Raw genomic sequence first — 14,299 nt, forward strand, 5'->3', positions numbered from 1 at the left:
TGTGAAGAGGTGGAATCTCAAAACCACCCACCACCCGAGTCTTCAGCCCAGGCTCCCAGCCGTACTTCTGCAGCTTATCCTGTTCCTGTCCTTCCCGCTGTTTCAGGGTTCCAAGTTCCTGATATAATCGCTCAAGCTCCTGCTGAGTTGCAGTCTGACGCTCCTTTACCTCTGCAGAAATCTCTACCAGATTCTGCAGATGTTCTTCCTGCCAGGAATAAGGGTGCAGACATAGCTTATGAAATATGGATGTCTTACAGCCATTCCCCCAAACCCTCCAGGCTAACCTAGAATAGAGCTCTAACTCACTGATACAAAGATGGACCTAATCACTTTTAGTAGGAGAGGAGTCTAAAAAAAAGAAAGACCCACCTGTTGCAGCTGCCACTGCTTCTGGGCTGCTCTGATTTTCTCCTTGGCCACTTGTTTCTACGGATTAGCAAGGGAAAGAAAGGGAGAAAATAATTGTATTTTTCAGATTTGATCTTTGAACATTGTATAGATCCAACCCAGCTTACTCATTCTTTCCCTTTTCTTCTTCCAGCACTTCCCTCCCTCAACTCAAGTTTCCTAGGTACACCTTGGCCTGGAGCTGCTCAACGGCCTCCTGGAGCTGTGTGCTCTTCCTTTGGGCCTCCTCCACCTGGGACAGGACCTTGGTCACAGCACTTCTTATGGCCTCCACATGCTCCTGATAGGTGGCCTTCAGCTCTTTCCATTGTTCCTTGGCTGCAATTGCCTTCTGTCCTAAGGTGAGCCACCAGGAATGAAAGCATTAATTGAGGTTGGCCTGTAGACTGCATCCCTGCAATATTGAGCCTCATAGTCTTCCCATTTTCCAGACAACAGACTTAACACATCCTCCCTCCTTATCCAATCAGGCCAGTCCCTACTCAATCCCTTGAACACTCATACTCACGGTTTGCGTCTTCAGAAATCAAGGGATCCAGGCCCTGGGAAGTATCCTCATGAGTCAGGAAATTCTGTAGGAAGTCTACTACCTGAAGCTGGCTACAAAGCAGTTTGTCCTTCTTCCGGGAGTCCTGTTTAGACAATGAAAGAGGCAGGGAATATCCTTTCTAACTTGCATTACAGGCCAACAAGTTTGCCTTCCATTTGCTCTTTATCTGTGCTGCCCAGTATCCCAACAGGAGGTCCTAGGACCAGTCTTTGGCTTCTGAAAAGTTGGGTCCCATCTTTTACATACCCTCACAAACTCAGCCAGGATTTGGGCTGGCAGCTCTGCCTCTTCTTGCAAGCCTATAAGTTCCAGGATGTCTGCCACTTCAGCCAGGACCCTGGAGGAGTAAGAAAACAGCAATGAAACATGCTATCTTTAGATTACATATGCACATGCACATATGTGGTTGAGCCTATTAATGCTGAAAGTCTCACCCTAACCAAAGTGCTTGAAGGGCCTACAGCCTGGAACCAAGACTGGTATGTGCATGTTACATATGGTGGTAACTAAATGTCATGCGTGGGAAAATCAGCAGGACTTGGGGGCGGGGCATTGTAGTGGCACGGATGAAATTTTAAACAGGAGTGTCTCACCGAGAAAACTTCTTGAGCCAAGATCTGAAGGCAGTCAGGGAGATGTGCCAGGGAAAGGAAGAATAAAAGCAATGCTGCTAGGAGAAGCCCTCCTAGTAGGGATAACTAACCTTGGGGTTGGGTCTCAGAAGACCTGAGGAAGGACACAGGACAGAGGAGCTGGCTGTAGGCACTGGTGTGTGGGTTTTCCATTTACTCCTTACTAAGGGCTGAACCCGTCCACTAGGGGACAGAGATAAGGCTACTAAATCACACTGAAAAGGGGTTGCGTTGAGAAATGAGAAAGAAATTAAGAGGCCCTCTGGCACCGCTCCTGGGAGTGGAAACTCCCTGTTAGAATGGTAACACATGCAAAGGCCTATGGAGGTGACAGGAATGGAACTGTTCCCTCCTAGGACACAATTTTCCGGAGAGAGGGGCTGGCAACAGTCCCTGGCAGGACGTACTACCGGAGAGGGGCAATAGTCACTTCAGGAACCCAAAACTGGGGACTGAGGTCAGGATCAACTCACAGAGGGGTAGCACCCCAACAGCTGTTCAGGGTCTAAAGGACATACGCTATATGTAGATGTCCGCAAGGTCGGCCCCAATCGGCTCCCAGCTGTCATATAGCAGCGGATACTTACTCCCGAGACGCCGCCTCCGCCTGGGTCTCTGCCGTCTCCACAGACTCCATAGCAGCGCAGCGCTCAGCAAATTCGGTCTGTTTTGGACTCTGCGCGCCAAGGCAGATGATTGGCTGATGAGTCACAAGGCGGGAATTAGGGAATATCGTGCACTCTAATTGGTAGGCACTGATTCTGGACCTAGTTTGACGCAGGCGCAGTTACGTCTTGGTGCTGAAGGGCGCGCCTCGGCTCTACGCCTGCGCAGTAGACAGGCGATGGGGGCTGGAGAACGGAAGTGGATCTTGAATGACGCTACACGCTGCTGATTTCGGAGCTTTGTCGCCTTCAGATGGGTAAAAGGAAAAGCTATTCTCTGAGTTTCGATTTCGGAGAAAACAACATGCACGCTTCTTTTCAGAAATCAAATAGTGCAATAGAAACAATGGGGCTGTTTGGCAAACGCTGAGGAATATGTATATCTTGGAGATGTAAAAAACAATATAAGCTCAAAAAACATATTGCTTTCAAAGATTTTTTAAAAAGATGTGATGCAAGGAGAGAAAAGCCAAGCAGACACTAACGGATTCCTTCGTGGGCAAGATAAAGCCGACATTCTGGGGAGGTAATGGTCTCTGCAGAGCATAGGAGAAAGGAGAACTGCTCAGACAGGGAACTTGGATCCCTAGCAGCATCGCAGGAAGTTTCTAAACATGCGTGGAGATCACACCGTTAGAATTCGTGACTATTTTCACTCATCTGCCATAATCCCCGGGCACTGGGTAGACTGCACAGAGGAGTCTTGCTCTGATTGTGGCAATAATTAGTCCTAGACTGAGCATTGCTTTAATTCCCCTAATACCTTAAAAGAAAGGCCCGAATGGATCAAACTGTTAAAAAAAAATCTCTGAAATATGTGACAGACCAGACTATTTTTATAGATTAAAAAGTCACAAACCAATAAAGTACAATTTACAATATTTGTTGTGGTTAACAATTACCGAGCTTGATAAAAAGGAGAAAAAGATTCATAATGAAAAATTTATGAGTGATCAGAACTGAAATAGGTGTAAGAATCAACAAACAAGGTCATTAAAGGAATTGTTAAAACTACGACCCATAAATTCAAACAGATAAGCAGAATATAGTCAGAAAAGATGTGGAAAAAGGGGGACTTGTATTGTTGGTGGGAGTGTAAAGTGATGCATCTGCTTTGAAAAACTAGCAATTCCTCAAAATGTTGAGCTACTGCCTGAGTCGTAATTTCACTCCTAGATATATGTCCAATATAAATGAAATACATGCACATTAAAACATGTATGCAAATGTCCATGGGGATATTATCTACAATTGCTAAAAAGTAGAACCAATGCATCATGATTTGAATGAATCAACAAAACGTATAACTTTTCAATGGAATACTGTCTGGCCATAATAAAGAATGGAGTACTAAGACATCATAAAATATCAATTAACCTTAAAAAAATGCATAAAGTGAAAGAAACCAGTCAGAAAAATATCTCATATTTTATGATTCCATTCATATAAAATATCCAAATTAGGCAGATTTATAGAAACACAAAGTACATTAATAGTTGTCCAGACCTGGGGGCCACTGGAGGTAAAGCGTTGGCAGACTGTGAAGGGGCAATGCAAATAGATATGAGGTTTATTTTAAAGGGAAAAATAAAAATGTAAAATTAGGTGATGGTGAGTGTTACAAGAAGTCATTCATGTTATGCTTTAAACAGGTGTCAAAATTAAAATGAGACACAAAATAAAATAAAGAACTAAATCAGACTTGTAGAGATGAACATTATGTTGTAACAGGTGAAATCGATGGTATTAATACCACATTAAAGATTGAAAAATAAGATTAATGAAATTAAAAACATTGCCCCAGAAACTATCCAAAATGAGTTACATAATATTTTTAAAAACAAATAAAATGAATAAACCAACAAAGAATTGTGAAACAATTTCTAATAGTTTGATATACTTGTAAATGGGATTGAATGAGAGGCAGTGGAGAGGACAACAAATTAAGTAGCAATAAACAAAAAATGAAATTTGATGTGAATTATAATTCCATAAATCCAAGAATTTCTATAAGCTTGAAACACAAGAAGCAGGAATAAAACCATACCAAGGCAATATCACAATTACATAGCTCTTTCCAAAACTATTGATAAAGAGAAAATCCTGAAACAGCTGTGGGAGGAGAGAGGCACGCTACATAAGTAATGACTATAGGAAATTTCTTGTTACATATAATGCAGTAATAAGACAGTAGAACTTGAATATGGGTGGTACACTCTCTATAGGAATGAATATGGAAATCTTAAACTGGCTGAAACCAACATAAAAGATGGACTAAGGTAGAATGTAGATAACTAGAGTAGATAAACCAGTTGGGAGTATAGCACATACATGCACAGAAATATCACAAGGAAACTCCCTATCTTTATGTCAAACTAGCAAAAATGTCAAGTTTTTATCTTTTTTCTGCAAAATCAGAGAACAGGAGGGCAGAACAGGTCCTGCCAGGGGAGAGGGTTGGCACCAATGAGAGAGGGGAGGAAAAGGGGAAAGAAGGGTAGGAGAGTGAATACAGTGTAAAAAATGTGTACATATGCATGTGAATGCAAAAAGATACCCATTGAAACTGTTCCATGAATCTGGGGAGAGGTGGATAAAGGGAAGAGGTGGAGGGAGTGAATACAAGTATGATATAGTTGATATACTAAGAACCTTTGTAAATGCAACAATGTACCCCTTCCCAGCACAACAATAAAGAAAAAGAAAAGACAGTAGAGCAATATCTTAAGCACTTCTAGAATGATAATAAAAAAGCAAATCAAGCTTGATTTCTATATCTAGCAAACACCATTCAAAACGAAGGTTAACTAAAGACTTTTAGAGACATGAAGGTAGAAGGGTTGGTTTTCAGAACGTACTATAAGGTATTTAAAAGAACTATTCCATGCAGAAAGAAAAATGGAATATTGACATCTGAACACATATCAAAGAATGAAAGGAAAGGCACCAAAAATGACAACTTCATGAGTAAGTATACATTTTCATAATGCTTATTTTTTTAGAAAAGATAGTGAACACATGAATAAAATTATGGGATTTGAGGTTATAGCACATGTGAAAGTAAAATGTGACAAAAAGCTATAAAGTAATAAGAAGTTAGAAAGATAAATCTGAAACAAATTATGTCTGATACCAAAGACTGCACATTCCATTACATATGCCAATTAGAGTTAGTCCTGAGATATTTTTAGAAATAAAACTGAGCCTTTGTCAAAGGTCTGTTTTTTCTTGTGTCATCAACATCTTACTGTGTACCTGATAATAAGTATTTTTGATATGTACTTGAAGTTGCTTTGTTGTTTTTACCCTTTTAACTTCATGACAGTAGTCCTTTCTGCCACAAAATACTTTAAACCTTGTTTCTGAAATCTTAAAAAAATTTAAAAATTCGTTAATATAAATTTCTTGTACATAGGATTTTCATTATGATATTTTAAATATAAAAAGTATTTGTTGAGAATTTCAGACAGAAGAAAGAGCATATCTTAGTACAATAGATTTTTTAAATACCCTTCAATCAAAACATTCAAATGACCACCATTATTACCATTTTTTATCTTCAATTATATTTTCTATATATGTTTTATATGTAAGGTGAGTGGGTTAGAAAATGAATTTCAGATGATCAAAACCAAAAGTAAATGAGTGGCATATTTCATCAGAGGAAATGATTTGCCCCTTAAAGATGCTTCTAATCACATTTCTTACAGCACAATTTGTGAAAAAGCAAAGAACATGGTCTTTGGAATAAGGGAGACCAAAATTCAATAGCAGTTCAACTTCTTCATGTATGTGTGACTTTGGAAAATTTTCTTGCTGAGAATTTAATTTGTCATTTATTAGGTAAGAATGATGATGATAAAGATATGATATGATGATAATAATAATGAGAAAGTTTCCTGTGAGAAACTATAGAAGGTATTTTTGCAAAATACCTCTACTTATGTTTGACACATAGTGGATGTTATTCAATTTTAGCTGCAATTTTTATCAGCCCATTTTAAGAGTTATTTGTAAAGAAAATCCAAAATATGAATAACTTCAGAAATTATTTTGTAGTAATCTATCAGATAAGAACTCAGGAAATACTTAAATGTATAAAATACGGATTCAGCTAATTTCCCAGTTCCAATATTTTGTATGATTAACAATCTTCACCTTTCACAATTTTCTATCATTCATTTTTCAAGTCAACTTGATCAATAAACTTAAAACTCTAATTTTTTATTTCACTAAACCAACACTTTAGAAATACCACCCCAGATGCATAACATTTAGCTCAGAAAGCAACTGCTGATCTTCCATGAGCTACAATTCAAAAAGTCAGTGTTAGTATAATGTTAGGTTAGCTTTAGCTGTGCTTTGCTAGAGTTTTCAGAGGAAGATATTACATTTTGCTTTAGGAGGGATTTTCATGTTTAGCATCTAAATTGCAGATCATAAGGCAATTCTTGCCTTGGCTTGCTAGTTCCAGATGGATAGATTCTGACTTACACACTGCTCAATTCCCTATTTAGTCTGTCATTTGTCTAACATTGCTCAGCATCCATGCAATTTGGACACGGACCATCTGAACTAAATTGCAAGGCCCTCATGAGAAAGGATGTCTCACTGGGAATAAATGCCCATGAAAGCCTATTGAATCATTTCGAATCACAGTCTAACCATCCAGCTCCTACCCTTTGTTTTCTAACCTTAATGAACCAAAACACCATGACGAAAGCCTAAAAGCTAAAGGGGTTGTTTTTAAGTATTAGCCTAGATTTTATGTATCTGTTGCACTTAATCATCATGTTTAGGTTGTTCCCAATGAATCTATCAAATTTCAAAGGATATAATTGCATCTTTGTACACAAATATTTCCCTTTTATTTTAAGAATAGTTTTTTGTAACTTTTTGTTGATAACGTAAGTGCTAAGTTGTTTGGTTTTACCATTCTTGAACCATCAAGATTCACCCCTAAACAGCTATTATGTCATAGGTGCATAAAGTGTGTGGTTTGGAAAAGAAAAGAACACAGTGATAATCTGGGATTGTCTGCTGTGGCATTCATATCTGTCTACTCTATGATATTGTAATATTATTATAGACATAATCCCTATGGAAATTTTGTTTAAAGATGATTATGAGGAAAATCATAAATTCTCAGGTAAGGTTATATTTCCTACAGATAAGGTTTATTAAAAAATAAAATATGTTATTTGTCAGCATATTCACCCTTATATGTATCACAAAAATGCCCTGTCTACAAAACTGTTTGGACTTGGAGAGTTATTTCAGTTTCCCAGTAAGCAAAACTTTGAGAAAATCATGGTGATTATTGTATCGCTTTTCATTATTTCTTTATCTCTATATAAAAGTAATGATGTGCTGATGTTTTACAAGTTTGGGGAATAGTGTTTTAAAATGTTTATTTATGTATTCAATTATTTTTTTGAACTGCTACCTCATTATGTTGCTCAGACTGATCTCAGTCTCCCAGTTTCAAGCAATCTTCCTGCCTCAGCCTCCTGAATGCTGGGACTGAAGACATTCACCACTATATCTGGCTCATTTTCATTTACTTAAAGGTGTCTCACAAAAAGCAAATAAAAGAAAATTTATTTAACTTAATATATGAGAGCTTTATTTTATGGTTTGTAAATCTAAACTTACTATTGGCTTGTAAGAAGGACACAAAGATTTTTGTCACGTATTTCTACCATAAAGTTTGTTTTCTCACTTAGAGGTTTATAACTATGATACAGGCCAAAGAAATATTTGAGTGTGATGTGAGATTAGTGTTAAGGTTCATTCTTGAAAATATTGCTGTCAAATTATTTTAATATATGTAAATAATATAATATGCCAATACTAGCATATTATATTTCTATGAATTTATATTAATAATTGTAATGAATTTATATATATCTTTGAGCTTCATTTATTTTCAAAAATTTGAGTTCATTTTTAGTCTTTTCCATTTCCCTTTCAATTTAATAATTGACTTAGCACTTTATATGACACGCTTCCTCAAATTTGTATTATTTTCACCTTAAATCTACATGCAAAATTCTGAAAATATCTACCTTGACAATATTAATCCATCTAATACATAAACATAGTCTTCTAGTTATCCATGTGCCCTTTGCCACTTTTCTGTAACATTTTTGTAAATATACTTGTACATATCTAATCAGATTTTCTATTTCTCCTTAAGCTTATTCTGATTATTCACATCCTTCAAAGATTTTACGTTTTGTAAATTATCAAAATTATTGGACTAATGTTGTTTTCATTTTTTAAATTACTTTTTTAATATCTTGAAGATCTGTATGATCCTCTTTTACTCCTGGTAGACAGTCTATCTCTGAATCTGTCCTACTCTGTCTGTCTGACTCTCTTTCTCCCTAGTTCTTTTTCTCTCCTAATTAGTCTTCCTAGAGTTTTATCCATTTCAAGATATTTTTCAGTACTAACTTTGAGCTTATTTTTCGTAGATTTCCTTCTTTCATTATTACCAACTTATGCTCTTATTATTAGTAGTAATACTAGTAATACCTTTTTATTTTTAACTGAGATTCCCTGGAATATTCTGTAAATGTCAGATGAAACCTCTCTTGGTTGAAGATGTTATTTAATCTCCTATATTTTTGTGTAGGAAGAGGAAGCCACTCACTAGTATGTGTAGTATAGTAGGATTTTTCTACTTCTCTTTTCCTGTTAGTTTTTGCCTCATGAAGTTAAAGCCCTTTAAAATCAGAGAACAGGAGGGCTAGTAGGGCCTGCCTAGGGTGGTTTAGATCAGTGGGAGGTGGGAGGAAGTGGGGAAAGGGTATAAGAGGGAGAATATGGTGCAAATACAGTGTACACATGAATGTAAACAAAAAAGGTACCTGTTGAAACTATTTCTTAAATGGGGGTTTGGGTAAAGGAGAATGGTGGAGGTGGTATATTCAGGTATGATATATTTGATATATTGTAAGAACCTTTGTAAATGACACAGTGTACCCCCACCCAGCACAGCAATAAAAAAAAAGAACACTAGTAAACAACAATAAAAAGCCCTTTTGTTTGTTGCATACACCATAGATTTGCTATATCTGCTTGATATACCAATTTTATTTATAGTGTTGTCTTTTTTTATACTTATAATAGCCTTCATTAATACCGTTCATTGTTCATAGTAATTTTTAGTGTGCCATGTCTAAATGCTGTAATTATTAATTTATGCAAGATATTTTTTCCATACTGTAACCTACCTTTACCATACTCTAACCTTCCATATTAAACTATGAAGTGAGTTTCTGCAAATAGCATGTAATCATGTGTTTTTTAATCCACTCTACCAAATCTTGTCTTTACATTTGTATATTTAGACATTTTAATATCTAAAGTAATTAAACGTGTTATATGTATATTTTTAGTTTACAAAATTAAGATTTGCTAGTTTAAAATTTCAGTTAATTTAGTTCTTTGCTATATAATTCCATTTAGTTATTTTATATTATTTTTATTTATTTACAGAAATTTTCTGTTTTCACATTTCAAGAGAATTTGTAGATGATTTTCAAAGCATGTTTATAACAGTTGCTTTAAAATCTCTGTCAAAAAACTCCAATATCAGATTTATTTCCATATTGGCATTTTTATTGGCATTTTAAATTGTTTTTTGTCCTGGTTCTTAATATAATAAGCACTTTTTAATTGTATCCTGGACTTTTTGATTGTTTTGTTAGGCTTCTTTTTTCCTACCTAAGTCTTCTGTTTTAGCATCCGGTCACTGTGAAACTTAATGTGTGATTTCTAATAAACATCTCTGAAATTTAATTCTCATAAAGCTTAGTTTCTGAACCTCTGCAATGTTAATGGCATCTGCTTTGTTTTCTGGTGTTGCTGGAGTCCCTGCTCAATCCCAGCTGGTGCCATCTGTGGAGTTGCAGGACACTCTTTCAGTGTGAGGCAGGAAGCCACTGGATTTTAGTCTTATGCCACTGGGTGAAAGCCAGGAAAATACAGACTTTGCTACTGCTGTAGCTGTATGCAAATGGCACTACTTTTTTGACTCTGGTTCTGGATGGGGGGGATAGAATAGCTAAGGTACCATACACCTGTCCTGAGTTGTGGATGGGAGTCTGGGATTAGATGCGGATTTCCTGCTGCCACTGCTGTTAGTCAATGGAATCATCAAGAGGCCTTTTTGTGGAAAAGGGATTGGAGCTTCCCATTAGGTGCATTGGGATCCTACTTTCCAATAACCTTGACCAGGAAAATCAGGTTTTTTCTTTTTTCTTTTTCCTCCTTTTTTTCTTTCATGTCTGTTGGTGGTTCCTTGTTGCAAGCCTTTCCAGCACCTGGGGTATCAGAGAAAAAACAGAAAAAACCCAGGGAACTCTCCACATTTTTTCTCAATCCTATACTCTATCCTGTTTGCTTTTTACTTTCTAGTTCTCAAAGTCCTCTTACTGTTTTTTATTAAGCGATTTCCAGGCAATAGAATTGTACCTAAAGAAAAAGTGTGGAGAAAAGTGAATCTAAACCATTTAACTAATTTAATGTTAGTTTGCATTTGTTTTTGTTTTTTTAGACGTGGTCTTCATATGTAGCTCAAACTGCTTTTGAAGATGAAATGCTCCTGCCTCAGCCTCCCCAGAGCTGGGATTACAGACATGAACCATCACACTGAGCAATAACATACTTTTATATCATGAGAAATTATCAATGATATCAAAACATGTTATGTACCTGGACAACAAAATTGTGAATAACTGAATTAATAAGTAAGGAGTTGCACAGAGGAAGGAAGGAAGGAAGGAAGAAAGGAAGGAAAGAAGGAGGGAGGGAGGGAGGGAAGGAGAGAGGGACAAGAAAGTGCTGTTGATGGACTATTCTAGTAACAATATTGTTGGAAAAAATACCCCTTGTGTTACTAACCAATGTAGAATTTGGGGCAATGAATTTTAATTTTATAATCATATTTTCTTTTTTAATAACCTAAAAAGCTTTGCTTATAATTTGTGACCCCTTCTACTCAAGTGTGCATTGTTTCTCATATCCTTTCTCCAGAACTGATCTAGAGATCAGTTAAGCATATAGTTGCAGCTCCCAAGGCAGCATGAAAACCCTTTGACACAGCTGGCAGCAGTGGGAAACAGCAGCAAGTCAATTGAATTGGTGTAAAACAATAGGGGATTCTGTTCATTTTCCCAAGCAACGGCATCTGTGGGGTATGAATTAAAGCAGTTGAGCTTCCAAAAATGAAAGGCTCAACAGAGTTTTCACCTGTGAGCAGCTGGTCACACACTCTTGGTTTTCCAAATATGTTCACCACTGTGAGAGAAATCCACCCACTGGCTATTACCTGTGACTATCAAGGACAAATATGTCATGGCTAATGTCCATCCAGCTGTTAATGCAGTCTGTACCTTTGTTGGAACTTTTGGTCTGCATCCAGAAAATGTTTCATTGTGTTGATATATTCTGCTTTGATGATAAGCAGAGTGTATCAGTTTAGGTGCCATCAACACTCAAACTTCTTTTACGTAAGAAGTCACTAGAAATATGCTAAGGTTGTGTGTCTAGTATTTTTTCCAAACTAATTAATGATCATAGTAAAAATTACTAAACCAACCTTGGAACTGAGAATAAAACAAAAACAAAAAAATACAATGTATCACTAAAATTCTCATGCTAATATCATAAATAATGTTTATAAACATACAGATTATCTGAGTAGATATGTAAACTACCCCAACAGGTGTTCAGTATACTATGTAATTATATATGGCACCATAGTTGTTCTTTTCAGATTGCAAATAGACTTTCAGAGTTATTGAGAATTTCTACAATCTACTTACGAAATATAAGTTGAGTTCTTTAAAATGCAAATTGCATCATGTATTTCCATTGCTTATTAAGTCTTTTAATGCATATTTAGAACATTAATGACAGCAACACACTGAATTTAGTATGGAGATCATGGTGCAGGGTGTCAATAAAATAAATATGAAAGGTAAGGCCTATTTGGTGAACATTTGAGAGATCAAACCTTTAACTGTTTTAATAGTCCCTATCTAATATACATTCAAAACCTTTTTTCTTCTTCTCACTCTCTAATTTTCCCCAATCCCTACTCCCTACCCTAAAGTAAAATCTTCTTTCCACTGACCTTAACATTTCTCACTATCTTCCCCCTTTGACTGAAATACCAACTCATCTTATGAGCCTTCACACTAAAGTGCAAAGTTCCATTTACTTTCTGTCCCTGTATTTTACATTAGTTCTTCAGAAAGCTTTCCTGGTGATCCTGGTAGCCATTGGAAGTTAGCTAAGTGTTTCTCCTCTGTTCTACTATGTCACACTCTATATATACTGACTTCAATATTTCTAATTATGTTTTGGGAGCAATGTTATGTACTCATATTTAAGGGTTCTTACCCTGGATAGATTTAGAACATCTTTTCAAACAATTCCTCTTTTTTAAATTGTGATAAAAACATATAACATGAAATCACATTCTTAACAAATGTCTGAGAGAAGCATGTTAGCGTTAGCTGTATGCTCATAATTTTACATCAGATGTCTAGAAATTTTCACCTTTCATACCTGAAGCTCTGTGTCCACCAAACATCAACTTCTCATTTCCTCCTCCTAGCCTCTACAAACCAATAAAAAAAACCATTCTGCTTCTAAAAAACAAAACTTTGAGAATTTTAAGATGCCATCACATAAGTGGAATTATGAAATATTTGTCTTTCTGCATCTAGCTTACATAATTTTCCAATATGTCATAAAGATTCATCTTGCTGTAGCATATGATTGGATTCTCTTTCTTTTCTAAGGTGACAAGGAGTCCCTCTGCAATTCCTTGAAAAGCCAGAATTTGGGCACCTATTCCAATCTTCTTTCTTTGTCAATGGAGAAGCTATCAGTTGGACTTTTCCTCCCTATCATGACCTGTGCCTGATTCAGGGAGGGGCTGATGCAATGCCTCTTCTTACTTATTTCAGTGAAACTGTTCTTGACTTTGAGCTTGTATGAGGACTGAAACTTCCTGATGTCAGGAATTCTCACAAAGTTCTTCTATAAACAACTGGGGTTATGACTTACCATATTGCTATCTTGTTGACATCACTTCTGGACTTTGATCATCTTGAGCTACATTATTTTATTACTAGTATACAACATACAGCCTGATACATAGTTGTTGCACAACAAATATTTGTAGAATCCAAACAAATTAGTCCCAATTATGGCTTAGATTTTTAAATTTCTTTCTAAATGCCATCAGAATACTCTTTTGTGAGAACATCCATTGTCTTAGCAGAGTTGTTCAATTTTCCTTAACATTAGGTCTTCAGGGTACCATCTCTGTATACTTGTTTTATATAAATAGGAAGGCTTTGAGTTTTGCTGTCCAACTGAACCTTTTGTAATTATTTATATCCCTATTTCTATATTCCCCCTAAAAAGTTGCCACAAGTCTACACATGGCTTGTAAACACTTGAAATGTGGTTAAGTGCGATGAACAGAGTAGATTTTTTTAATTAAGTTAATTTACAATTTAATTTAAGTAGCCTTGATTAGCTAATAGTTACATTGGTCAGTGAAACTCTAAAGGGATTGAGAACTATTGTTTCTCTGCAAAAAGGGAGAATATTTGTGCTACTCTATCTTTTCCATCCTTAGAGAGAAGCTACAGAGATGCAATGCATTGACTTGAGTTGACCCTAAGTTTCTATTTCCAGTTGCTTTTCTTTTGTTTTATTTCGATTCTTCTCCCTTTTATTCCTCATTAATTTTCTTGGCTAAATCTATGCATTAGAAAATTTATTCATCAGATGAATATTCTGTTTTATGGTTGATATATTTACTTACCTTAAAAATACTAAAGGGTCTAAGAATGATTTTCTCAACAATGACTTTACTCTATCCAAGTTAACAACTTTGGAATAATTCCTTTAAACCCTCACAGCTTTTTCTTCGATATTTCCCTTCATGTAGGTGAAAATACTTAAACCTGCTTTCCAAATTTAAATATTATTCTGTATCCATCTATGGC

The 14,299-nt window shown here is 36.1% G+C and overlaps 1 protein-coding gene and 1 long non-coding RNA gene across 4 annotated transcripts in view; one reads left to right on the forward strand and one right to left on the reverse strand.

Moving 5' to 3' along the window:
* Zwint (ZW10 interacting kinetochore protein) overlaps window positions 1–2,385 on the reverse strand; it is a 69,419-nt gene extending 67,034 nt beyond the window's left edge. For 2 of the 3 annotated variants that reach the window (XM_074078888.1, XM_074078887.1), the window contains exons 1-6: window positions 2,181–2,385; window positions 1,208–1,298; window positions 920–1,043; window positions 581–747; window positions 373–429; window positions 66–208 (exon numbers count right to left, since the gene is read on the reverse strand). In XM_074078888.1, coding sequence (XP_073934989.1) covers window positions 66–208; window positions 373–429; window positions 581–747; window positions 920–1,043; window positions 1,208–1,298; window positions 2,181–2,230 — 632 coding nt within the window. In that variant the 5' untranslated portion in view covers window positions 2,231–2,385. The remainder of the gene's footprint in view (window positions 1–65; window positions 209–372; window positions 430–580; window positions 748–919; window positions 1,044–1,207; window positions 1,299–2,180) is intronic. The other variant, XM_074078886.1, reaches the window with a different exon arrangement.
* Window positions 2,386–2,434: 49 nt separating this feature from the next.
* Window positions 2,435–14,299, forward strand: part of LOC141424792 (uncharacterized) — a 53,364-nt gene continuing 41,499 nt past the window's right edge. Inside the window, exons 1-2 of the long non-coding RNA XR_012449701.1 lie at window positions 2,435–2,515; window positions 5,149–5,225. This is a non-coding gene — a long non-coding RNA (uncharacterized lncRNA). The remainder of the gene's footprint in view (window positions 2,516–5,148; window positions 5,226–14,299) is intronic.

This window comes from Castor canadensis, chromosome 7, assembly GCF_047511655.1.
Source record: "Castor canadensis chromosome 7, mCasCan1.hap1v2, whole genome shotgun sequence".
Lineage (NCBI taxonomy): Eukaryota > Metazoa > Chordata > Mammalia > Rodentia > Castoridae > Castor > Castor canadensis.